Source organism: Brachyistius frenatus, unplaced genomic scaffold (genome assembly GCF_029030835.1).
Source record: "Brachyistius frenatus isolate BFR_SWC_R1_liver_20210118 unplaced genomic scaffold, ASM2903083v1 Contig_203, whole genome shotgun sequence".
NCBI classification, from domain to species: Eukaryota; Metazoa; Chordata; class Actinopteri; family Embiotocidae; genus Brachyistius; species Brachyistius frenatus.
The window spans coordinates 321,643-345,000 of NW_027210802.1; the positions used below are offsets into that span (position 1 = coordinate 321,643).

The window sequence follows — 23,358 nt, forward strand, 5'->3', positions numbered from 1 at the left end:
TCTATCTATCTATCTATCTATCTATCTATCTATCTATGATCTATCTATCTATCTATCTATCTATCTATCTATCTATCTATCTATCTATCTATCTATCTATCTATCTATCTATCTATCTATCTATCTATCTATCTATCTATCTATCTATCTATCTATCTATCTATCTATCTATCTATCTATCTATCTATCTATGATCTATTATCTATCTATCTATCTATCTATCTATCTATCTATCTATCTATCTATCTATCTATCTATCTATCTATCTATCTATCTATCTATCTATCTATCTATCTATCTATCTATCTATCTATCTATCTCTGTCTGTCTGTCTGTCCCCACATGAAAATCCCTGCATTAATTTATTTGTCATTCCATTTTTGAGTTGAGTTTATGCACGGCATAATGTCTGTTTGTAATTTTCTGTATTAATGTGGCTTTTAATTTTTGTGAATGTCTCTTTATATCTGCACAACTATTCAAAGACTCAGCATTTGAGAGAACATAATTTTATTTTTGTGCAGCAAGAGAAACACAGACGTCAGAACATTAGAGGATTATTTCCACCTGTTGGTCAATACAAGCTTTAACATTTGTTAAACAGCCTGAGGAGTGTTTGTGGGTCTTATGGAAGCTGCAGCGGTGGGAGCAGGTAGGTCGATGGTCTCTGTCGGGCCTCCAGGCCTCCGTCGGGCCCCCAGGCCTCCGTCGGGCCCCCAGGCCTCTGTCAGGCCTCCAGGCCTCCGGGAACCTTCATCACCATGTGGAGTACAGACATGTGCTGGATTCCATAATGAGACAGCAGCTTCTCGTTTTCATCCAGCACCTTATCTGTGAAGATCAGACGCACATTCCCCTCCCCTGAAGAGATTGAGAGTCACAAAGACATAAGACAAACGAAAGATATTCACTTACATGTTTTGGGGTAAATTCAGCTGATTGGAGGGCATGTGGTCATGCAAAATGACAATGCAGTCTCAATAACAACTTAACCTCTAAAACTTTTCTTTTAAACATTTTTCAACCACAAATTTGAATCCAGACCTGCAAATCAACAGAGGTGGAAAATAACAGGTCTGAACAACAATAAGATGTTATAATGAAATAGCAAAAACAGAAAGGATTCCCGCGTCATCACAGGGTATACTTTCACTTTTGATATTTAACAGTTGCTTCTGTGCAGGACTGAAGACTCTTTAAATCAGGGGTGTCAAACTCATTTTAGTTCAGGGGCCACATACTGCCCACTTTGATCTCAAGTGGGCCAGACCAGTAAAATCATAGCATAATAACGACAATATTTCTCTGTTTAAATCATTGGTGAAGGTTTTTGGATGATAAACCCTATTTTAAGGTCTTTCTACAATAAACTAGAAACATAAAGGACCAAAACCTCAGACATCACTGTGTATCTGCCTGGGCTCTCAGCGAGCAGACGTCACATTTACGCTGTTTTTGAAGCAATTACTGGATGATTAAAAAAAATTACAAAACGTTTGTACTCATAAACCTCCATATTCTCATAGAAATGCAATTAATGTCTTTCTGTAATTTTCACACTGAGCAAAGTCATCCTGCGGCCGCGCTGGACCCCCTGGCGGGCCGCATGTTTGACACCCCTGCTTTAAATAAAACCATCGACGTTCTTCTTCCAACAATGCAAATGAGCAAATGATCAGGAAATAAGTAAAAACATTTTTTTTTTTAAAGTCTAAGTTTAAGTAAAAACTTGCGCGAGTCTGCTGACAGAACAGTTTCAAATGATTTACTGCTTCGTCAGTCCAACATATGACGTCTCTGATAGTTGAACTGCATCAGATGTGCACGCTGCTCTTCTCTCCGGGACGTTACCTATATTCTCGGGAAGCTTCTGCGCCATGTTCTCCCTCAGCTGCTTCACCGTCATGCTGTTCATCTGCTCCTCGGTGTTGCACAGGTCGATCATGATCTTCTCGCCCCTGAGTCCGTTCACCACCACCTGGTAGATTTTCCCCATGTCCTGCTGCTTTGTGTGCGACTCGCGGCTCCTTCTGCTGCACCTTCAGATTGTTGATCAGGATCATCGGAGCCGTCTGACGTCACAGGACTGAGTTTCACTTTTATCGAAACTTCTTTTATTATTATTATTATTATTATTATTATTATTATTATTATTATTATTATTATTATGTCTCCTGCTTTTCTTATAATGTGCATGAATAAATCTTTATCATCAGCATATAAATAAAAAGCAATAAAAAGTAGATGGACTAAATTCGGCATAACTACCGTGCAGACTTTAGCAGGTTAAAAACAACTGGTGAAAGCTGGAAATCACCGGATATCCCACAAGTGTTTGTCAAGACAGGTGCAAGAAGTCTGTGTTCACCAGCTGTTACATAAACTGGTTGTCTATGTAACATTTATTTATGCCATCATAAACATAATATTTATTAATTCTATCACAAAATTATTAATATGGGATAATAGTTTCGAAATTATTGCAGCATCATCTCTTTAACTGATTCAAATAAGATTTAAGAAATTTGGGGGATTTTTATAATTAAATGCAAAACAGTGTAATAACAAAAATAGTACAAACAAAGGAACTTATCTAATAAACCAAAGCTGTCCACAGTATTAAAAAAAAAAAAAAAAAAGAATTGTGAACAGGAAATCTAGAAATGCACATCCACGTGACTTCTTGTAACTGGAGAGAAATTGACAGTAAAACTTCAGGTCAGTGTGGGTGGAGTTAGTGAGAGAGTGATACTCAGCAGCAGCAGCTTCAGACTTCATTCCGGCTGCACACAGAAGAAGTTGGTCGACCAGCTGATCTGAACCAACATGACTTCCCGGAATCAGGAGGAGAAGAGGTACGACAGCAAAGACACGACGCTGAAGTTTGTCAACAGGCCGGATGATCTGGATCCACTACGTAAGCACTGAAAAGCTGAACTCATGTTTGTTCATTGTCATTTACATGTTAAAAAGCCCTATAATTAATTAAGCCAATAAAAACAACAGCGTGTCGTTTGGCTGATATGTGCACGAGGAGCTTTTTCTCGGTGTTTTGATGGCTGTGCAGAAGTCTGGAGGCTCGTTAGTGACTGTGATGCTCCTTCAGCTCCGGAGGAAGGAGACCAGTGTCTCCGAGCAGAGATGTCCTGCGGTCATGCCGTCACTCCGGAGTCTCTCACCGGCTGGTGCCGCAGCCTGCTGGATCAGGTGCTTTCCACGTCACTGTCTGCACACACAGTTGTTCTTCCTTGTTTTTGTTGTTGTTTATTCTGAAGGAACCAGTACATTTGTACAAGGTATTGTTTTCTGTGTTTTTTTGTTTTTGTTTAATTTGTTTGATGCAAATTGTTGCTATTTTTTTAAGTGTCTTTAGTACACTTGTATATAATTGATGTTTTACAATTAAATCTATATCAAATGACATTGATAAGCGGTCTCTCATTGTGATGAGCTGACAGAATTATCACCAAATATACAACTGCCCTCCACTTTTTAGAAGTTTGTAATTCACCCGATTCGATTGTCTGTCTTATAGTTATAAACCAGGAGTAAAACCAGAGGAATATCTTTTGACAGTCTGAGCTTTGTGACCTTGAATTCGTCCCTGTAGGTCAGACTGTCAACACCGATCTCTGCTGCGATGTTCTGCGGTGTCTGAGGGAAAACCTTCTCACGCTTCCAGCTTGGTTCACTGCATCTTTGACGGGCATGTCTTTTCTCTTTCAGGGCCAGTACAAGTTTAAGTGTCCTGCTTTAAAGAACGGCACCTTGGTCAGGTGTGATAAGGTGTGGCCGTACCAGGAGGTGCGCAGGCTGGCGGTGCTGACGGCTGAAGAGATGCGCAACTTCGAAGAGAAAATCGCCTGTCTGGCTCTGACAGAATACTGTGAATATAAAATGGTGAGTTTCAACGTTCAACCAAGAATACAAACAAGCAAATTACCGGAAATGTTAAACTATCGCTTTCATTTTCTTCTCTACAGTGTCCTGGCTGCAAAACCTCTGTGGAGAGAGCGGACCCGACGAACCTCAACGTGCACTGCACCATCTGCATGGCGGACAAGAAGAAAGAGTCCCATTTCTGCTGGCAGTGTTTGAAGCCGTGGAAAGGTGAAGCTCCGCGCTCCGATCGCTGCGACAACGACGGCTGCATCAACCACAACCTCGAACTTCTCAGAACCTGCAAGGAAACCCCCCTCCCTCAGGTGCAGGGGATCGACGCCTGTCCCTCCATCCGGGCCTGTCCCACCTGCGGTCAGACGGTGGAGCACGACAAAACGGGCTGCAAGAACATCATCTGTCCTCGCTGCCAGGTGGAGTTCTGCTTTGTGTGTCTGAAGTTGACTCGCAAGTGCCTGAAGACGAGCTCCTACTTCATCCCCTGCAGCATCGGCGTGGCTCCCAGACAGACCTCCATACCTGCGTGGCACAGAAATTAAGAAGCAGTAAACATTCAGCATACTGTACGCTCACAGCAGCCTTCTGTCGCTCTGCAGTTTTACTTTTTCATTGTGAGGTTTCTCTTTGAAACAGAAACCAAAAGTGTCACAGGCCTTTTTGTTCATATACATTGGTGGTAATAAACAACATCTGTGTTCTGCGATTACTGTTGTTGTAAAAGACAAGTTTTAAAACTGCCACTGAAAATCGTTTCCTCAAAATTGATCTCTGCTCAATCATAGTTGTTCATTAACTGCATCACTTAATAAAGATTCCTTTGAAATACAAAAACAATTGTTTTAAGTCTAATTTCAAGGAGGTGGACAGGTGTGAATAAATGTCCTGGTTGTTGGACAGGATATATGATGACATGGCAAAATAGATCTACATGTAATATTACGTTGAAATAACAGATATTTCACATACAGCTGAAAAAAGAATGAAAAAAAATGTACTAAAAAAAAACAACTTGCAAATGACTTACATAATGACACACGTTGAGTCTCATGATATTTTATTAGTCCTTAAATTCTCCTTTATAACAGCTTTGGTTTACAAGATGGTTTTTGAGTTCTCACCCTGCTTGCTGCTATAAAAGATTCCACAAGATGTTATTTTTCATTGAGAGGAACTGCAGGAACGCATGGCCTTTAATCTTTGTCTCAATGTGTTATCACACTCAGCGACAGATAGAAACTTGACAAAAATCTTTGAGCTTATTACTTTAAAAGCAGAGTGAGGAGCTCCATCTGCTTCCTCCGAGTCACTCGAGTCTGTAGTTCAGAACCAGATCGGGTCTCGTAACCTTTTTAAATATGGACACATTCACAATTCACTGCAATGAATAAAAAAATTAAAAACTTAACACTTTAAAATGTCAAAAGTTATATTTTCGAAACACTGTTAACTGGACCTGTTAACTTCAGAAGAGACTCGTTCTGAGTGCTTCAGTTACACATTCAGTCCTGTAGAGTCTCATAATCAAACTAACCGGACTGAACTGCTTCTGTTGTTCAGGTTGAACACTCACAGAAGTTTAATGTGAAACCAACTCTGTTCATCACGAAGACACATCGAGGGTGAAGGATTAGAGAAAGCGTTGGGTCACACGTGTTTGGACAAAAACATCCCTGATCAGTTTATCAGAAGCACACAATATTTATTACTTCTTTTTTTTTTTCGTGAATCCTATTAACATAAAAATAATTTATGAGTGACGAAAATGATGCAGATATTAGTCGTAGCATTTCATGACTTCCATGGCTTTCTCGTCTCAGTTTTTGTCTCCCTTGGTCTTTGAGTTTTCTGTCTCTTCATCCCAGTTGTTTTCCTGCCGCTGTCAACAGGAACTATTTTCTCCTTGTTTCCGGGGAAGCTTGATTTTCTGCAGAGATTTGATGACCGGCTCGCCTCGCCGGGTCCGTCCGCTCCACGCAGACCGGGCCGGCCCGCTCCACGCAGACCGGGCCGGCCCGCTCCACGCAGACCGGGCCGGCCCGCTCCACGCAGACCGGGCCGGCCGGCCGGCGTCTTGTCAGGTGTGAAACTGAAGAAGAGGAGCAAACATGACATGACTTCACATCAGCGTCTGTTCTCTGTGCAGCGCTCTTCTCCTCCATCTGCTGCTGCCTCCTTGTGATTTCTCGCACGTTTATTTGACTTGATTGTTTTTCTCGCGGTACTTCGATCACTTGGACTTGTTTTCTGAATAATGTCGTCTGTCGTTTCACAGGAAGTCCCATTCACCTCTGCTCTTCTCTTTTTGGAGTTCACTTTCCTCTCGAACAGCCCCTCAACATGACGTGTCAGTTCCCCGGAAGAGTCGGTCCGTTTCCTCCCAACCGGATTCTTCTTCAATGCATTACCTTCAACGTGCTCTGAGTTTTCCATTCCTCCGCCTCTGTGATCCTTCAGCTGATGATGATGAGGAGGAGGAGGAGGAAGAGCCTCTCCTCTCTCCTCCTCCACACCTGCACCTGGGAAAATAGTTTTAATACAATTAAATGCATGAACTGCAAAGAATGTATGTTGTCAACAGAGGTCAGTACTGTAAGACTCAGACTCACCCTTGCGATACATGAGCAGGTAAGCGGTGCAAGACCTGTTTTGAGGGAGGAAACAGTAAAAACAGCATCATGGTGGATCTGAGCAAAGTTCATAATCTGACCTCGACATCACTGCAGAGATCAGACGGCATCGAACACTCAGGAAACACACGTCATGTCTGAGTAAAGAGAGGAAACATCTACCTGAGATAGTCGTCTCCCAACAGTTCTGGCTTGGACTGTAAAATTGAAAATAACATCACAGTAAATGTTTGACCTCCAGCTGTCGAACACGTAACCGTGAAGATCTGCAGCCTCCTTACACGTTTAACGGTGCCGTCATCGAAGCAGTACCAGCAACCGGTTTCAAAAGATCGGATCTCTGCCATGTAATGACCTCCTGACAGAGTACCGAAGTGGTTCACGACGGCGTAGAGGTCATACACGTATTTCTGAAAGAGACAGAAATAAAAAACAAAACAAAGTCAGCGTATTTAAAAGTTGTTGAATTGAAAGGATCTCGCGGTGTGTTCAAGTACCTCCAGGTGTAACGTTCGGGGCGCAGCAGCTCTGCAGTGGAGCTTCACGAAGCACCTCCGCCCGTCATCAAAGGTGAATCTCTTCAGCAGGAGGGTCAGAACGTCTGGATGCTGAGTTATCTCCCATTCCTGCGCCGCATAATGGAAACTACTGCGTGAACAACAGGAAGTCACCTGATTTCATAAAGACTTCTGAGGATCAACTCACGGTGTCCGCGTCTCGCTTTTCATCGCAGCGCTCACAGTACATCCGGTCGTCCCCGCTGAGTCTCTGTGCCCTGAAGAAAGCCTGCAGTCCTTCCTGCTGTGAACAGAGAAGATGTTCATCCTGCATGTACGTTTTCCTCTCACCGTGTGTCAAATAAATGACTCGTATAAGCGAAAGAAAAGTACCACGTTGAAGGTTTTACTGCGTGAATCTTCCACCGCGAGTGGCAGAATCCAGAAAAGGCTCCTGCAGTCGTTCCTCTTGTTGCACTCTCCACATGTGGTCTTGTGATTCAGCTCTCCCTTAAACATCTGGACACAACAGGACAACGATGGCTATGCTGCTCCAAGACACGTTAAACACATGTATAAAATACCTCTTTGACTTCATATTTACAAAAACACATTGAGAACATTTAAAATATAATATATAAAGCATCCAAAAAAAAATGGAATACCCATAAGTAAATAAAATGCAGTTTCAAGAATTAATCAGTGACTTGATTATTCCTTCTTATCAATCAGAGTGTTCGTGTCTGTTCACAACACTGCAGCCATCAAACATTTGCTGGTCTATGAAAAAAATATGTATAAGTCAACATGTAAATAAATACGACACCAGAATTATTTAATGGCCTTTTTTGGAGATTTTTTAATCAAAAAATAAACCTATGATGAACCAAATTAATACCATTACCAAATCATTTGAAGATATAATTTATTCGATATGGAAAAGTTTAAAAACTTTATGGTCTTGTGTCACATATTTAAAGAGGAATTTGACATATTCCTGGAAATAAGGAAACTGCATTTCACACAGCGTTTTAAAATTCAAACTTTACATGATTAAAATCTCCCCAACTTGTTTATAATTTGTCTGGTTTTATTGTTGGTTTGAGGACAATGTGGGTTTTTGTTTCGCTTTATAATTAAAAAAAAAAAAAAAAGGAAATTTACATCATCATTTGTTAGTTTTTCGTTTTGTCAGGATTATAAATGCTTCGATGCTTTTAAATGTCAAAGTTAATTAACGTGCACTTTTCCCTTAAAATAAAAGAATAAAGGTGTTCTTACCTTGGAGGCCTCGGGACTCGTCAGACACAAGATCTTCTCTAAATACTCCGCAGCATCGCGCTGTTCGTACACTGAGACAACGAAACGTATTTCCCTCCAGGATGATACAAGTCACTCAGTGAGACTGATTTTATAATTCACATCAAACGTACCGTCTGTGATGCCGAGCTTCAGAATGACGTCATGTGTTCTGGCCGTCCGTTTCCCTAAATCGTGAAACAGCTCTCGCAGGTGTTGGTCGATGGTTGTTGAATCTTGACTGCAGCATCTGTGACACAGTGAGAAAGATGTGTGATTATTAAAGTGTCTTTTGATGTGACTTGACTTTCGATTAATAAAAATAGAAAAGATGAACGCAGCCGAGGTGTCGAACCTTTTCACGGCCTCGCGGAACTCTTTGGTCATGAACAGCACCTGAAGCACGCTGTTCAAATAGCACGTGAGACCGGGACTGTTCAGGCCGTGGTAATCTGAAGACACGACAGCTGACGTCACTGACAACATCATCACAACTCAGACACGGAGGAACCACATGGTTTCATTTAATGTCACTTACCTGAGATGGACAAGTTTTCTAGTTTGTTTCTGAACATTTTCATGAGGTAATCACACATGCTGAAGTCTCTCGAGCGACTGCGACATCTTGAAGCTTTTTATTTGTTCAGATGTTTAGGATTCATCCTGCTGAAGCACGTTAGATAAAAAAAAAAAAAACTGAAGTTGAGGGTCAGCAAGCAGGTTAAAAACATGCTTAAACATTTTTACATTCTCTGCTTATAAACCAAACAACGTCTCCCAGAGAAGCATCATGTTAAAGTGGATTTAAAACCAATTTGTTGTGATCTATGAATGTCGATGAGGCACAAAATGTAGTGGAATAATAATTTAAGATAATATATGTGCAGAATTGTGCCTTCAAACCAGTAACAGGAAGCAACTAAGTATATTTATTTGAGCACTGTCCTTATACTTTGGGGATTTTATTTTACTTTTTTTTTGTATTTCCATTTTCTGCATCCGCCACTCGATTTTAAAGTCAAAATTGATCTTACTGCTCCGCATTTATCTTGTAGATATATTTACTGAACATGTTTCAGTCGTGTGCATCACTGATAATAATCCAACATGAGAACCATTTGAAATAATAGGGTACTTCTTTTGCTTTGAATATTTAGTTTGCTGCAGCTTTCGTTCTGTTTCTGTCGTTGTGCTCTGAAATCATTTAACTGCGTTGTATGTTAAGTGATTTCAATTAAGTTGATTTTAGTTGGTTCTGCTCAAAATAAACCTAGAAATGCAGGAGTTTAAAATGCATTTGAGAGCGAAAGGATTTGACCGAGTCACTGAACGCAGCAGCTGTGTTTGGGTGTTATGGAAACGCACGCAGCCTTTCGATCCTAAAATACACAGTAAGATAGTAATAAACTCAATATTAGGCTCCAGAAACACGCGCACCATGACTCCCTTGGTACCGATGACACGCCAGAAGATGTTTGTAGTGTCAAATTGAAAAAAAAGAAAAAAAAGCCGAGGACTCACCTCGACAATCTGATGAACTAACACACAGAAAGTCTTTCACTTTCGATACCAGCGGAAGTGCGACAGACAGGAAGAGTAAACATTTTCAAACTCGGCTGAAACTACACACACAACATGAAGGCTTTTCACAAAACGAATGAATCTTCGTAGTTTCAGGTGTGTGTGTGTGTGTGGGGGGGGGGGGTCCTGCTTCCGGTTGAGCCCATCACAAAGAGGAAGTCCTTAAAACCACAGAGATAAAAGTTGTCCCACCATATATAACATTTATTATTAATAATCTACTGTTAGAAATGTACCATCTCTTCTTCGAATTTATTCTCAGTCCATTCCTTGCAGTGAATTTATGTTTATGGTACATTTGAGGACATTGGAAATCATCCTTTTCACACAGAAAGGTCTCCGGATGAATGAAACCCTCCTTCTGACTGTGACAGCGCGGCTTTCCATTACTTTCCATTGACTAAAATGAAGTTATTGAAGGTCTCCTTTAAGAGACAACATCTCCCCCGTGAACACAGCACACCTCTGTATTACATCCTAACTGTATTTGGTGATAAACTTTCACCGTGCTAAAATACTTCAAATAAGATTAGAGGTTTCTTAATCGGTGCACAGTAAGTGCTTATTTCTTCCTTTCTTTATCAATACTTGCTCAGACTTGTCAGTACAACAGGAATTATTACAATCAATGCACATGCCAAAACAATGAAAACAATGAACACAGGATTCTTCCTGAGGACGTCCTTCTCTCCTCCTTTTCTTCTGTTTCCCGTCTGTTCATCCTGTCGATCCTTCGCTTTCTTTCTCAGACTCTCAGAAGAAGCTTTGACTTGGAGGGAAAGAAGCATTAATAAACCCATTTCCTGGTTATTTATCAGTGTTACAGCTTCGTCCCAGTATGTTTGTGTGGTCTTACCTCTGTACATGAGCAGATACGCCATGCTGGAGCTGTTCAACAAACACTTGGAGGTTATTGTTTGAAAAGAGAAACAGATTTGACAACATACATAAGATAGAAGGAAGATTATAGCATATCGATCCATTTAGTACTGCAGGTGAGCTTTTGATTATATCACATGACATCACAGCAGCTACTAAATGTACTTTGTACCAGATGATCGGAAGACTTGATAAATAGGTAGAAATCAAACTTGCTTGTGTGTCCTGGTTCCTGTGAATAGTTCTTCTTCTTCCGCCTGCACAGTTCAACCAAAACAACAAAAACAGTCAAGAAAAAGGCCTTTAATGTTTCATTGCTTGTATGTTTTGAGTATTCGCTGTACTAATGAATATGTAGGATGAGTAGTCACCTCTTGGACGCGAGTGTCATCACAGTAATACCAGGTGTTGTCCTCTGTGGATTGGACGTAGGCTGTGTAATGTCCCCCTTTCAGGCCGCCCATGTGATTCACCATCCCGTATAGTTTGTACTTCTTGTCCTGCAGCGAAGTGCCGAGTCGGATAAATGAACAGATTTGTAAAAAGCAAACACGAGGAAGTCCTTTTAAAAGTTGCTTCGACCTGCCTTTGTTTGTAACGTGTGCGGCACGTCCACGCAGCAGTTGGATTTGACGTGCGACATGGTGTCATAGTCGAAGTCAAATCTCTTGAGGAGCAGAGTCAAAATGTGAGGAAAGTCCACCAGCTCACATCCCTACGTCCACAAAAAACATCCTCACACTCGGCACATTTTCATCATCACACGATAAAGTCTCAAATTCAGTGCAGCTACAGTTCATGTTTGAAACTCACACTGGTCGCCACTGTTTTCTTTTTACACTCATTGCAGTACACCATGTTGTCTCCGCTGTACGATTTCGTCTGGAAAATCTTTTTAAAGCTTCTTTCCTGTAAAAAACAAAACAAAACAACAACAAACAATTGCGATAAATTACAAATAAAAATGACCAGTTTGAACTTGATAAGTTAACTCAGGAGCCCAAACACGGAAGACTATTTGCAGTTGGAACAGCAGCACTTCAATCAACCAGACACGCCCCCAAACACACCACTTTTTGAGGCCTAATATCTGATGAATGAGGGATTATTTTCAGATAGAAGGCCAGAAAACAGAGAAGAAGGAGTGACTTTAGCTAACGACGCCATGATGACTCATGGAAAAAATGTATTGACTTTGTATTTCATGAGAGATGTTGAATGGGAGTCTTTGGAGGCAAAGGCTTCTTGGAACATGCCCCCTAGTGGCACTCAGTGGTACCGCTTTTTATGGCACTTCCACATTAGCGGCCACTTTTCAGACCCGGAACTTACGTCCACTTTAACATAACCCAAACCAGGATCTTGTGTTGAACCTAACCGCGGCTCCGATCACCAAAAAATGAAGCAAAACAATAAAACGTGGCTTCAGGTTGAAGTGAGTGATAAAATCCTATAAATCTCCTCCCACTTATTGTGATGATTATTGTGAAAGAAAGCAGCCGCCGCTGCTCACCACGCTGTAGGCGGCGTCGCCGGCGTCTCTGAGCGGCAGCGGCAGAGTCCAGAAGGAGTTTGTCTCCTCATTGATGATGTGGCCTTTGGAACATTTTGTCATGTACGTCAGCTTCCCCCGGAAAGCCTTCAGAAACAAACACCAGTTAACAGCACAATAATTCAGATTTTTGTTGACGTGATAAGATATTATCTGAGTGCTCACCTCAGAGACCCGCGGGCTGACCTGATGTAAAATCATCTCCAGACATTCAGCTGCATCACGCTGTTGATAAACTGAAAAACAATATACACCTTTTTAATTTAGCACGTGACTTCTTCTACGAACTTTAATATCTAACGCACCGTTTTCAATCTCCAAACTCTTCGTGATGTTTTCTGTTCCACACGTTGCTTCTTCCAGTTTTTCGAAGAGGTTTGTCAGCTCTCGATCCGTGACCTTTGATTTCGGATCCAACCTTGAAAAGAGTCGTTCCTCATATTTATGACCTATTTAACATGTCGTTAACATTTCATTTGGCTTTATAATAATAATATAATCCAGTCTAATCTTTTTATCTCTGTCCCTTCTGACAGATTAATCCCAAACCGAACACTTAGTTTACTTCGTTCAATCACTCTAAGTCTGGTCACAGATTTTGACACTAAAAATCTGCATAAATGACATCAGTGTTCAGGACTGAATCTGAGAGCAAACTGTCAGCAGTAAAGTTGCATTGTGGGTAATGTAGGTGCAGAAATCGTGACTCAAATCAAGTTTTAAGACTGCAATGTTCAATCGGTTTCTTCTGCGATGTGAGATGGAAACGTGGACAGAGTTTCATACCTGTCGAGGATCTCCGGAGTCATGAAGAGAACCTGCAGGACACTGTTGAGGTAACAGGTGGCGCCCTGGTTCATCAGACCATGAGGACGTTTCCGTTTGGGACTAACTTAAAAAAAAGAAAAAACACACACACACAGTGTCATTGTCTTTTTATGGACACTTGTTTTATTTCGTATCCTTCCAACTATTAATCATTTTGTAAACTGGATTCTATTCAGGCAGATTACACATAACATTTCTGTGAATAATACCAAAATAAAAAATCATGCTAATAATGCTATTTTTCCAATCAGATTCATTTCTTCCATATGTGGAAACAACCAATATGTTTATGACCTTTGACACAGGTTGGGTTAAAGTCATATAAATATTTTCAGAAATCGAAGCCAATGACGAGATGATCTGTTTGAAGAAGTCTCAGTGCTTCAGTTGTCTTGATCACCTCTGTTTTTCTTCCACTCGGCTGTTTCCTCCTCCACGGCTCGTTTTCTGGAGCTCATCATCGTTGCTCTTCAATCTCGGCCTGCGGACAAAATGCTTGTTTATTCATTTTCATATTTCATTTTCATATCATGATCTGTATTTCTGACACACCTAGCACAGAGTAGAAGTTGAACCTTCAGCTTAGCTTCATTTATTCGCCCTCTTTATTGAACATCTTCCTCTTTTTTCACATCTTGCGTCGTCTAGACGTAAACTGAGAGAAGAGACTTCTATCCAGTGAACTGATGTTTTTACCTTCACTGTTAACTGAGCTGTCGTCACGGCAACACTGAAATCCTGCAGAATAAATGTCGGTGCTGCAGAACGCAGTCACACCCTGGATCGTATGGCATGTTGTCTGCGTGTCCAAAACTCTTCAACTACATTAGAGCCACATTTTACAGAATATGAAGAAAGTAAACTCTGTCAAGCAAAACAACAAATAGATCTTAGATGTTTGTTTGTTTGTTTTTACTATGTCCAAAGAACTAAAAACTGTTTTCTGAAATATTCAAAATGGAAATTCTGCTAAACTTTACAAAAACGAATTGATTCGAGGCATCACTTCTTCTGCTTGGTATCAGCACTGTTTTATCTCCCGGTGATGAAAGACAGTTCACACAGAGATTTAAGAACATCAAAACCTGCTTCAAACAAACAAAGTGGTCCTTTAAATAATAATAGTATTTAAATAACTTCAAACAATATGATAGTACAGAGAAAATGTTTGTCAGTACTCACAGTGCACAACGCCGATGGGATCACATCATAAGATCAGTGCAGGAGGATATATTGCCGATCAGGTTTGCGTCTTGGCGACAGGCTGCGTCACGTGATGTCAGAGGCACGCCAGTAAAATAAAGGGACGTTCACGTTGCCAAGATTTCACAAACAGGCTTTTAGAAAGCACCCTGTCAAAAATCCCCAGGCTTGAAGGAGTCACGTGCTCCATTATTCTGTATTATTATATAACTTTAACGCTTCAAACATTCCTTTGTGATGCACATACTTCTATAACTGAATGCAATCAATGCAAAATAATGATTAATAATATCATGTAAAACTAGAAAACTGGAGTGGGGAGGATAGAAAATGATCATTTGCCAGCCAACATCCTTGTAGTCTGACTTGTTTTTTTAAATTTTTTCCTGGAAGTGACGTCATGTTGCAGAACTACATTCTGCCTTTTCCCGGCAGCTGAATTTCCGCATTTTATTAAATTACTGAGTGAAACATGCTAATCAACCGCAGACAAGATTATTTTACCAATTGTTTTTAACACTGAAAACACTTTAGTAAAAGTTAAAAGTCAAATATAAAAAAATTACTTGAGCAAAAGTTGTTGTTTTTTTAAACTAGCTTAACATTTACTGTACTTAACTATCAAAAGCGTTTTGATATTAAATGTACTCAAGTATCACAATTAAAAGTAAATGCTGTTTTAAAAAAAGTAAGATGTCAGAACTTTGAAACTATGAAGTTTATTCTTTTACGACAACACTGATGCTCATCATGCCAAATTTCTTCCGATCTTATTCTGTAGTAACAAAGTAATTAAGATGCTTCTTGAAATGTGTTGAATTTAAAGAATATATTGTATTTTGGAGTAAAAGTGAAAGTTGAGGTGACTCTGGTTAAAAAGCACCTGTCAGTCAGCCAGCAGGTGAATCGTTGTGACCGAACTCACCGCTTCAGTATTTCATCTTTTGTTCAGGTTGAGTGTTTCGTGGCTTTGAGGAAGAGTTTGGAAAATGTTTTTGTGTTTTCAATGAACTGACTGCTTGGTATGATTCTATCAATTAAATCAGTGGTGGAAAGAACCTACAAGTACATTTACTGAGGTACTTTCCTTCAGATGCACCAACTTCCACTTCACTCCATTTCCATAAGGAAATGTTTACTTTCTACTCCAATACATTTATTTGACAGCTTTACTTTTAAAAGGAAGATTTGACGCCATAGACCATCTTAAAAGCTTTTAAAACACAATTAAACCAGCGGTTTCCAAACTTTTTGGTTTCTGCTGTTTTATAAAAATCAGTCGGGTCACAGTTCAGATGTTGATAAGTTATTAACATCTCAATCAAACCGTGATTTTTCCCTTTAAACTTCTGTTTTATTTCAATAAATTTTCAAATGATCCAATATCACAACAAAAAGCAAAGAGAAAACATTCAAAAACTGAAAACAGATTTGTGGATCAGAACTTTGTTGTTTCTTCTTTCAACAGTAAAATGCTGCTTAAACAGGAATCCATCTAAATTAATAATGTAATGATGTCATATAAAATAATGTATCAGTTCGCGGACCAACCAGTACTTTAACTTTAGTACTTGAACTGCATTTTGCTGCAAAGACTTTTGTACTTTTACTGATTTTTCATGCAGGACTTTTACTTTTAATCAAGTATTTTACATTACTGTGTACTTTTACATAAATAAAGGGTCTAAATACTTCTTGATTAAGTAAAACTGGATGTCTAGAAAAATGCATCTTTAACAACTCGACATGAGTTACACTCGGGTAGAATAAATCTGTGCAGAGAGAAGTTTCTTATTTTTCACAATAAAACTTTATTTTTGGGAGAGAAAACATTTGCCATGTGTTTTTTTTGTTGATCGGTGTAAATTGTGGCAGTGCAGTTGAGAGGTGATCCTCTGGATGTTTATCCTCATCGGGCTCCTCCGGGCAGCATCAGCAGGGTGTGGATGGTGGACATGTGTTTGATGCCGTAGGACAACAGCAGGACTGAGTCCTGCAGCCCCTCGGTTCGGAACACCAACCGGATGTCATTACCTGGAAGCAGAAACGGAGTGATTTAACTTGGGAACACCTGTTTGTTTTCCCGGACAGAGAAACGTTCCTTGCCGAGTTAAGCATCGACTTAAATTGTATTAAAGATACGTACTTATCCTCAGTTCGTGCGTAATTTTCTTTTTCAGATGCAGCACAGTGATGCTCTTCATCTGCTCCTCGCTGTTGCACACGTCGACGATCTTTTCTTCTCCCCTGGGTCCATTCACTTTGACTTGGATTTTCATTTCTCTGATGAATCTGCTGCGACTGAGCTTCACTGAGCTGTTTCTTGGTGTACAAACTCTCCAAACGCAACAGAAACTCAAACGAGCCGCACATATAATAGGTGTGTGTGTGTGTGGGGGGGGGGGGGGTGAGTTGGGTGAATGATGCGTGTCACTTATAGCGTCACATATCACATGGTTTTTCAGTAAAGGGAGGAGGACAGGATCGGGAAATGCGCTTTATTTTGCTGAAGGAGACCAGAGAGCTTTACGCTGCGTAAAGATGGGCGCAAAGCTCTCCAAACGGAGAAGGACCTCCAAAAACAGCCGAACTTTCACAAGTGTCGCCCGATATCGGAGCCATTTCCCGTGTGAGGAGAAGTGTTACGACCCTGGAGACCGGACTCTGATATTTGTCGATGGAGAAGATGAAATGGATTGTAAGTCTTTCGATATTTCCTAACGATGTGCGGTGTAATGATCTGCTGACAGCGCAGAGAACCAGAGGTTTAGTCTCATCTGTGTGTTATTGTGCGACTCTCAGTCGAGTGCGAGGACTTCCCGTCTTTGAGAGCCCTGATGTCGTGCGGACATGCTGTCACTCCCATGTCTCTCACCAAATGGTGCCGACGGTTGTTGGATCAGGTAGGAAAGTCATTTACACGAAATCCATGAAAATTCAACTTAAAATGAACCTAAATGTAACTTGATTGCTGTCGCACTTTTTTAGTGAGTCCTACAATTTTTTTTCTTTTTTCCAAACAAGTGAAAAGATCTGCCAGTGGAGAAAAAGAATTTGAAAATAATGTTTTCAAAAAGTTTCCATCATTTTATTTTCATAAAATAAAGAGAGAAGGCGACAATGTTGTAATTTAACTGGATTATAAAATACTTGGAACAATTTGTATAATAGGTTGAAAAGTGGGTTTATGAAGCCCTCAATTATTCTCATACTTGACATGAATTCACAGCTGCAGATGAGCCCTGCTCCCCCCCCCCCCAATAATTATCAAGTGTGAAGCTCCACTCGAAGGTCATGAGGTCACCCCACCGATCTCCTCCAACCCTAAAATGGCTTCTGCTCACCACACCGGCAGATTTATCACATGTTTGAAGGGAAATAATCAAAAAACAGAAATGAATCAATGAGAAGGAGATTTTCTCATCAGACTGAAGAGTTCAGTTCAATTCTTGGTGCGTCGTGTTGTTTTTCCACTCGTTTGCTTTGATCCGTTTCTTTTCACTGCTTCAGGGTGACACCACGTTTGAGTGTGGCCAGACTGACTGTGACCTTAAATGGTCCTTTGAGGAGGTTTGTAAAATGGCTCTTCTAACTCCTGAAGAAATCGAGTACTTTGAAAAGAAAATGTTCAGCAATTCTAAAGATTGCTTCGACGTCAAATCAGTAAGTATTTTAACTGCACAGTTGTATTTTCATATTTGCTGAAATGTTAATGTTCATTAAAGGAGTATGATATATATATATATATATATTTGTTTTATTTGCAGTGTCCTGGCTGCAAGTCTTCTGTGCTGAGAAGTGACTTCAGTAGTCTGAGTGTTGAATGCACCGTGTGCACAGCTGACCAGAACCGGACCTTCATATTCTGCTGGCAGTGTTTGAGAGAATGGCGCGGCCCGTCGTGTTCAGACCGCTGTGGAAATCACGGCTGCGTCAATAAGTCCCTAAAAACTCTGAAAAAATGTCCCAGGATCACGTTCGACGTCATGGAGGGGATCAGAGGCTGCCCTTCGATCCGGGCTTGTCCCACCTGCGGCCTCCTGTTGGAGCACAACAGAACCGGCTGCAAAAACATCTTCTGCACCCGCTGCAAGGTCGAGTTCTGCTTCGTGTGCCTCAAGATCACCGACGACTGTTTGGAGACGAGTGAGGACTTTGAGCCGTGCTCCGGCGGCGTGGCCCCGAGACAGACCATCATACCGGTGTGGCGGTGGGACGATTACTGCCAGATGATCACCTGAATATTCCGCTGGTACCACAAAACCTCCTGTATTGTCTGGTTATTTTTGTTTTAGAGAATATTTCCATAAAGTCATCATCGTTGTCATTAAAGTTTGAAACTATGATAATGAGAATGATACTCTGTGATAAACTGTGAAGTTGTGACTACAGATTCTTTGCTAATTGCACAGATCAATTATGCACCTACTTTTATTATCAGTTAAATAAATTAGGCTAATAACATCCCTTGATTAAATGTTTTACTTTGTATATTTACAAGTGGTCTTAACTACACAACAGAAATCCCAGAAACATAAATATACTCAAGTTTATAGCCCATTATCCATTATCACTGCAAAGCATGTAATACACTGCCAGTCCACTAGAGGGCAGCGTGACTGTCACCTGGAGTGTAATTTTGTGGGTTTTTTGTGTGGTTTTCCCCAAACGTTTTTGTTCTCAACTCCAACCAAGTGTTGTTCTCTGTGTTTTTGTTGTCCTAAACCAGACGGTTTCTGATGCCTTGTCAGACAACGTTGCGACACCGACATGCTGCCCTCTAGTGGACTGTTACATCCACACCAACGTGAAACACCACTTACTTTCTGAGTTGAGTTGACTGAGGGCTTCGGCTCGGTCGGATGCAGCAGGGCAGATGAAGTGCATGTGAGTGCGGAGTGTCCTCGATAGTGAGATCTATCGCTCCTTCATCCGGCAGGTTTTCTACAGATGTCTGTGATCCTCTGGGGTCACGGCGTGACCTCTGACCCAGCAGGAGCGCCACCTCCTGTACGACACCATCAGTGCAGCCAGGAGACACACGGCAGCGGTGCAGCAGAGCGCTGCGGCTACGGTGGGATCCTGAGGTGGTCCGAGGGGAGACCCGGTCCCGTTGTGGGCTGAAGTTTCACTGAAGCCACTGAACATAAAAAGCAACAAATGGAAATAAAAGTTAGAAGTTAGTTTCAGCCAAGAAGGTGCATGTATGAAGTCGTACTTGCCTGAAGTTAGAAGCAGGTAACGAGTTAACGTCCTCTGAAAGAGGAGAAATATCAAAGTAGAGACAGAACCTCCTGTCAGGGCAGAAAACTGAACCCTGGAAACCTTTAATCTGAGGAGGGAAAACAGCAAAGAAATAACAGGTGAGACCTGTTCAAGAACACCATAGCTACCTACTGTGCTATATAGTGTTACCTGAATGGTGCCCCCTGCTGGACAGTCCACCCATCCTGAGCCAAACACCTGGACTTGGTACCTGTTGGGTCCAGTACACCTGTGTCTGTAACACCGACCCGCCACGGAGGCACTGGACTGAACAAACGGGTCCTGATCATAAAGACAGGCGGGTGGAGAGAAGGGAAGGTAACATGAAACACACACACACACACACACACACACACACACACACACACACACACACACACACACACACACACACACACACACACACACACACACACACACACACACACACACACACACACACACACACACACACACACACACACACACACACACACACACACACACACACACACCTGTCTGATCAGGCTGGAGAAGAAGCAGCAGCTGTCAGAGCCAAAGATCTCGTCTTCAGATGACCATCTGCTGTTTTCTTCTTTCCAACATTCACTCTGAAGAACAAGAGGGGAAAATAAAGTTGAAAGAGTGAATTTAAATGCACCAAAACAAGGATTGGACTCCAATTTTTACATAAACTAATGGAAATAAAAGACTTTAAATGATGCAAAATGAGTAGAAACTAATTTCAATATCAGATTATTTCTGAGAACAACTCACTCCATTCTTGAGGGGTTTGTACACTCGACATCCCTCCAGGTATTCATCAGTCTGACACTCCCCCTTGTGGAGGTGAAGAAAATGACACCCGAGTCCACTGAGAAGGAGAAATAAAGAAAACATTGGAGCTTTAAAATGATGGGAAAAAAGGAATAAAATACTACTTAAAAACAAATATGAAACTTTAAATCTACCTGCCAGTGCAGAAAAAGGAGGACGAGTTGTCTCGGCAGGTTGACAGCGAGCCAAACGAGGATCCTTCACCTATTTAAAAAAACAAAAAACATTTATCATAAAATTGTAGATTTTTTTTTCCATAAGAACAGCCTGTTTAGATTATTTTAAACCAGTAGCCACAGCGTCTCTTCTTTCTACTAAAGTTAAAGTCCTCTTGCAGGTTTTCCATTAATATCCACATTTCATATTTCTCACCGTCTCCCCAGACCAGACTCTGGGCCCGGCTCAGGTTCACAGCGTACCACCCCGTGTCCCGCAGCGCAGCCAAGGTGACCGGGTCGATCCGGACTGTAGTGGAGTCGCCCAGCGCCGCCGTCATGATGGACCCCTGCAGGACCCGGGACTCCCAGTGAGAGGACACTCTGCCTGGTGACACATCCTGGGGGTGGGGTGGGGGTGGGACACTGTAGGTCTGTAGAAGTCTGAAGCAGGTAAGGACGGATTCTGTTGCTGTGTGTAAAAATAACGGTACCAGGTTCTCCAGCGGGCCCCCCAGCTCCGGGTCGGTGGACACCAGCTGCTTCTGCATGGCTGAGACCACCGACGGGGTGTAAATCCTCATCTGGCCCGATCCATCGGAGCGGATCACTTTACCTCGAGCAGAACATCCTGCAACCGCTGCAGCCGTGAACAACGGGAAACATTTATTAACCAATACACACCAACTATGTGTTTATGTACGTGTTATACATATAAAAAATACTAATACAAAGGGAGCAAATATCGACTGAATAACCAGGTAATCATTGAGAATTAATAATAACAATGTACAACAATAATAATAATCTTTTTAATTTCAGAAGAAATATTTGTACTGATATCAAAGGAACTCACATCTTTACAACAACACTTTTCAACAGTACATCAGGTTATAGATATTATTATATAACTCATTTTATAGAGCTTAAATCATCTCTTCATAATGTGACCTGCTTTCTATCTGAAACTTTTACGCCTTATTTTTGGTTCTTCATCCAGACTTTCTACTGTTGAACTGATCTCAAAGCATTAAAGTCAACTAATTGTAAAGTACATAAATAAGAATGAATGCTGAGAAAATGTGCATGTATTAAAATCATTGTTGTTGTTGTTTTATAATAAGCTCACACATAACCCCAGAAGTAGATTTAATTGTCCCCAGAATAGTTTCACACCTGCTAATGTTTGAATAAATCAAACTTTGAAAAATATGATATAATCCCATAAAAAATACCAGTGTGTTTAAAAACCTTGAGAGGAGGAGGAGGAGGAGGAGGAGGAAGAGGAGGAGCAGTCCCGCCAGGTGCTGAAGAGATCTTTGGAGAAACCGAGTGCATGAAACAACTCGTGGATCACAGTCTGGAAAACATGATCAGACACCTTCATCCTCCCTCTATCTCAGTCACTTCACATTTAATATACCTAGAGTTAAAAACCTACTATAACTTCATGAATTGAACCTGTACGGTGGTCTGGTGGACGTACGCAGCTGCTGTCAGTCTGTCCCTGCAGATGACCACCACCCCGGCCACCGGTCGGCCCCGGGGGTCCGTCCGGCAGTGGGCAGCGTAGGCCAACACATGACGCTGGGAGGACAGAGAGAGGGATCCACCACATTTTAATTATTACTTATTAAATCTGTCTCTGAATGAAAGTTTAAATCTGATTTAAATCTGATTGAATCCCTTGTTTTAACGTCAGACCTGGATGTTCCCTGCGAGTCTTTACCTCCGCTCTGCACTTGTCGGTGTTCTGGACTTGGAGGTAAAGCAGGAAGTCGGTGTCGGAGAGTCCGGCACCTTCGGGCCTGAGAACGGTCCGGCGAGGAGAATCAGCCTCCCGGTAAACGGCACATCCGGCCAGGTGATCATCTGAGATCTGGGACGGTCGATGACGGTTAATTCATGCAGACAAAGACACATACTGTGTGTGTTTGATTCCCAGCTGACCACCAGCTGACCGCCAGCTGACCACCAGCTGATACCCACCGTCACATCCAGACAAGTCTCACTTCTGTAGTTGTTGTTGGCTCGGCCACATCTGAAAGAAGAGGACTGTAACTTTGTAAAATTCATTTTAATAACTTCTCTATTATATAACATCTCAGTGATAAACCTGTTAGTCTTTTTAAATCCATTTCAGTGCAAATACTTGTACCGAAGTGAAGTTTATTTAGTATAATTTCTACTTTATTTCTGGGGGACAGATTGGCACTCGACCCCCCCAAAAAAGGCTGCTGTTACATCCATGTAATACAGAGTGAAACTCTTAAAAACAAATTATCAATGTCGCCCTCTTGTGGACATATTGAAAAATCCTTTATAAAAATTTTTTTTTTAAAAATCGATTCCCCCTGATATACAGTTAAAAAGCCAGAAACTCATTGACAAAAACCTGAATTTTTGAGATGCGTCATCCCAAATCTGGCCAAAGGAGTGTGTTATGAAGGATTAGAGCTACACACACACACACACACACACACACACACACACACACACACACACACACACACACACACACACACACACACACACACAAATATACACACCTGTTGTAGTTGACAGTACTTGAATTCCTCCACAGAAACTTGCAGTATTTGTTGATGTCTCTGCTGAGCAGCAGCAGTCCTCGAACTCTGTTCACTATCAAAACACTTCATGACGTTAGTCTCCTCGTGTGTGTGTGTGTGTGTGTGTGTGTGTGTGTGTGTGTGTGTGTGTGTGTGTGTGTGTGTGTGTGTGTGTGTGTGTGTGTG

General features: G+C 41.4%; 6 protein-coding genes across 7 annotated transcripts in view; 2 read left to right on the forward strand and 4 right to left on the reverse strand.

The window, feature by feature from the left end:
- Window positions 1–515: 515 nt before the first annotated feature.
- Window positions 516–2,078, reverse strand: LOC138633001 (NEDD8). The gene is made up of 2 exons (XM_069718958.1): window positions 1,852–2,078; window positions 516–861 (listed from the first exon to the last, which is right to left on the reverse strand). The coding sequence occupies exons 1-2, from the start codon at window positions 1,994–1,996 to the stop codon at window positions 728–730; spliced, it is 279 nt and encodes a 92-aa protein (XP_069575059.1). The 5' UTR covers window positions 1,997–2,078; the 3' UTR covers window positions 516–727.
- Window positions 2,079–2,794: 716 nt separating this feature from the next.
- Window positions 2,795–4,734, forward strand: LOC138632986 (E3 ubiquitin-protein ligase DDB_G0292642). Its single transcript, XM_069718936.1, has 4 exons — window positions 2,795–2,917; window positions 3,107–3,207; window positions 3,727–3,900; window positions 3,984–4,734. Exons 1-4 carry the CDS (start codon window positions 2,827–2,829, stop codon window positions 4,437–4,439), a joined length of 822 nt encoding a protein of 273 aa, XP_069575037.1. The 5' UTR covers window positions 2,795–2,826; the 3' UTR covers window positions 4,440–4,734.
- Window positions 4,735–5,789: 1,055 nt separating this feature from the next.
- On the reverse strand, window positions 5,790–9,879 carry LOC138633031 (ubiquitin carboxyl-terminal hydrolase 12-like). Its single transcript, XM_069719002.1, has 13 exons — window positions 9,845–9,879; window positions 8,862–8,986; window positions 8,679–8,775; window positions 8,458–8,573; window positions 8,306–8,376; window positions 7,418–7,543; window positions 7,233–7,325; window positions 7,025–7,153; window positions 6,809–6,937; window positions 6,690–6,724; window positions 6,507–6,541; window positions 6,123–6,416; window positions 5,790–5,986 (listed from the first exon to the last, which is right to left on the reverse strand). Exons 2-13 carry the CDS (start codon window positions 8,917–8,919, stop codon window positions 5,790–5,792), a joined length of 1,380 nt encoding a protein of 459 aa, XP_069575103.1. The 5' UTR covers window positions 8,920–8,986; window positions 9,845–9,879.
- Window positions 9,880–10,097: 218 nt separating this feature from the next.
- On the reverse strand, window positions 10,098–14,371 carry LOC138633002 (ubiquitin carboxyl-terminal hydrolase 47-like). Of its 2 annotated transcripts, XM_069718960.1 has the most exons (13): window positions 14,346–14,371; window positions 13,860–13,984; window positions 13,564–13,644; window positions 13,122–13,227; window positions 12,641–12,753; window positions 12,501–12,571; window positions 12,297–12,422; window positions 11,597–11,692; window positions 11,370–11,498; window positions 11,155–11,283; window positions 11,000–11,040; window positions 10,761–10,792; window positions 10,098–10,673 (listed from the first exon to the last, which is right to left on the reverse strand). In XM_069718960.1, the coding sequence occupies exons 3-13, from the start codon at window positions 13,622–13,624 to the stop codon at window positions 10,486–10,488; spliced, it is 1,092 nt and encodes a 363-aa protein (XP_069575061.1). In that variant the 5' UTR covers window positions 13,625–13,644; window positions 13,860–13,984; window positions 14,346–14,371; the 3' UTR covers window positions 10,098–10,485. The 2 variants fall into 2 exon arrangements, with proteins under 2 accessions (XP_069575061.1, XP_069575060.1); XM_069718959.1 differs by lacking the exon at window positions 14,346–14,371 and having other exon boundaries at window positions 13,860–14,088.
- Window positions 14,372–16,880: 2,509 nt separating this feature from the next.
- On the forward strand, window positions 16,881–18,832 carry LOC138632990 (probable E3 ubiquitin-protein ligase RNF144A-A). The gene is made up of 4 exons (XM_069718942.1): window positions 16,881–17,064; window positions 17,169–17,269; window positions 17,877–18,029; window positions 18,134–18,832. The coding sequence occupies exons 1-4, from the start codon at window positions 16,908–16,910 to the stop codon at window positions 18,605–18,607; spliced, it is 885 nt and encodes a 294-aa protein (XP_069575043.1). The 5' UTR covers window positions 16,881–16,907; the 3' UTR covers window positions 18,608–18,832.
- Window positions 18,833–19,479: 647 nt separating this feature from the next.
- The window catches only part of LOC138633032 (ciliated left-right organizer metallopeptidase), a 4,314-nt gene continuing 435 nt past the window's right edge, over window positions 19,480–23,358 (reverse strand). The window contains exons 2-13 of the mRNA XM_069719003.1: window positions 23,152–23,245; window positions 22,592–22,643; window positions 22,332–22,481; window positions 22,064–22,189; window positions 21,883–21,962; window positions 21,097–21,205; window positions 20,820–21,003; window positions 20,582–20,651; window positions 20,388–20,484; window positions 20,120–20,221; window positions 19,782–19,913; window positions 19,480–19,698 (exon numbers count right to left, since the gene is read on the reverse strand). Of these exons, the coding sequence (XP_069575104.1) occupies window positions 19,540–19,698; window positions 19,782–19,913; window positions 20,120–20,221; window positions 20,388–20,484; window positions 20,582–20,651; window positions 20,820–21,003; window positions 21,097–21,205; window positions 21,883–21,962; window positions 22,064–22,189; window positions 22,332–22,481; window positions 22,592–22,643; window positions 23,152–23,245 (1,355 nt within the window). The 3' untranslated portion in view covers window positions 19,480–19,539. The remainder of the gene's footprint in view (window positions 19,699–19,781; window positions 19,914–20,119; window positions 20,222–20,387; window positions 20,485–20,581; window positions 20,652–20,819; window positions 21,004–21,096; window positions 21,206–21,882; window positions 21,963–22,063; window positions 22,190–22,331; window positions 22,482–22,591; window positions 22,644–23,151; window positions 23,246–23,358) is intronic.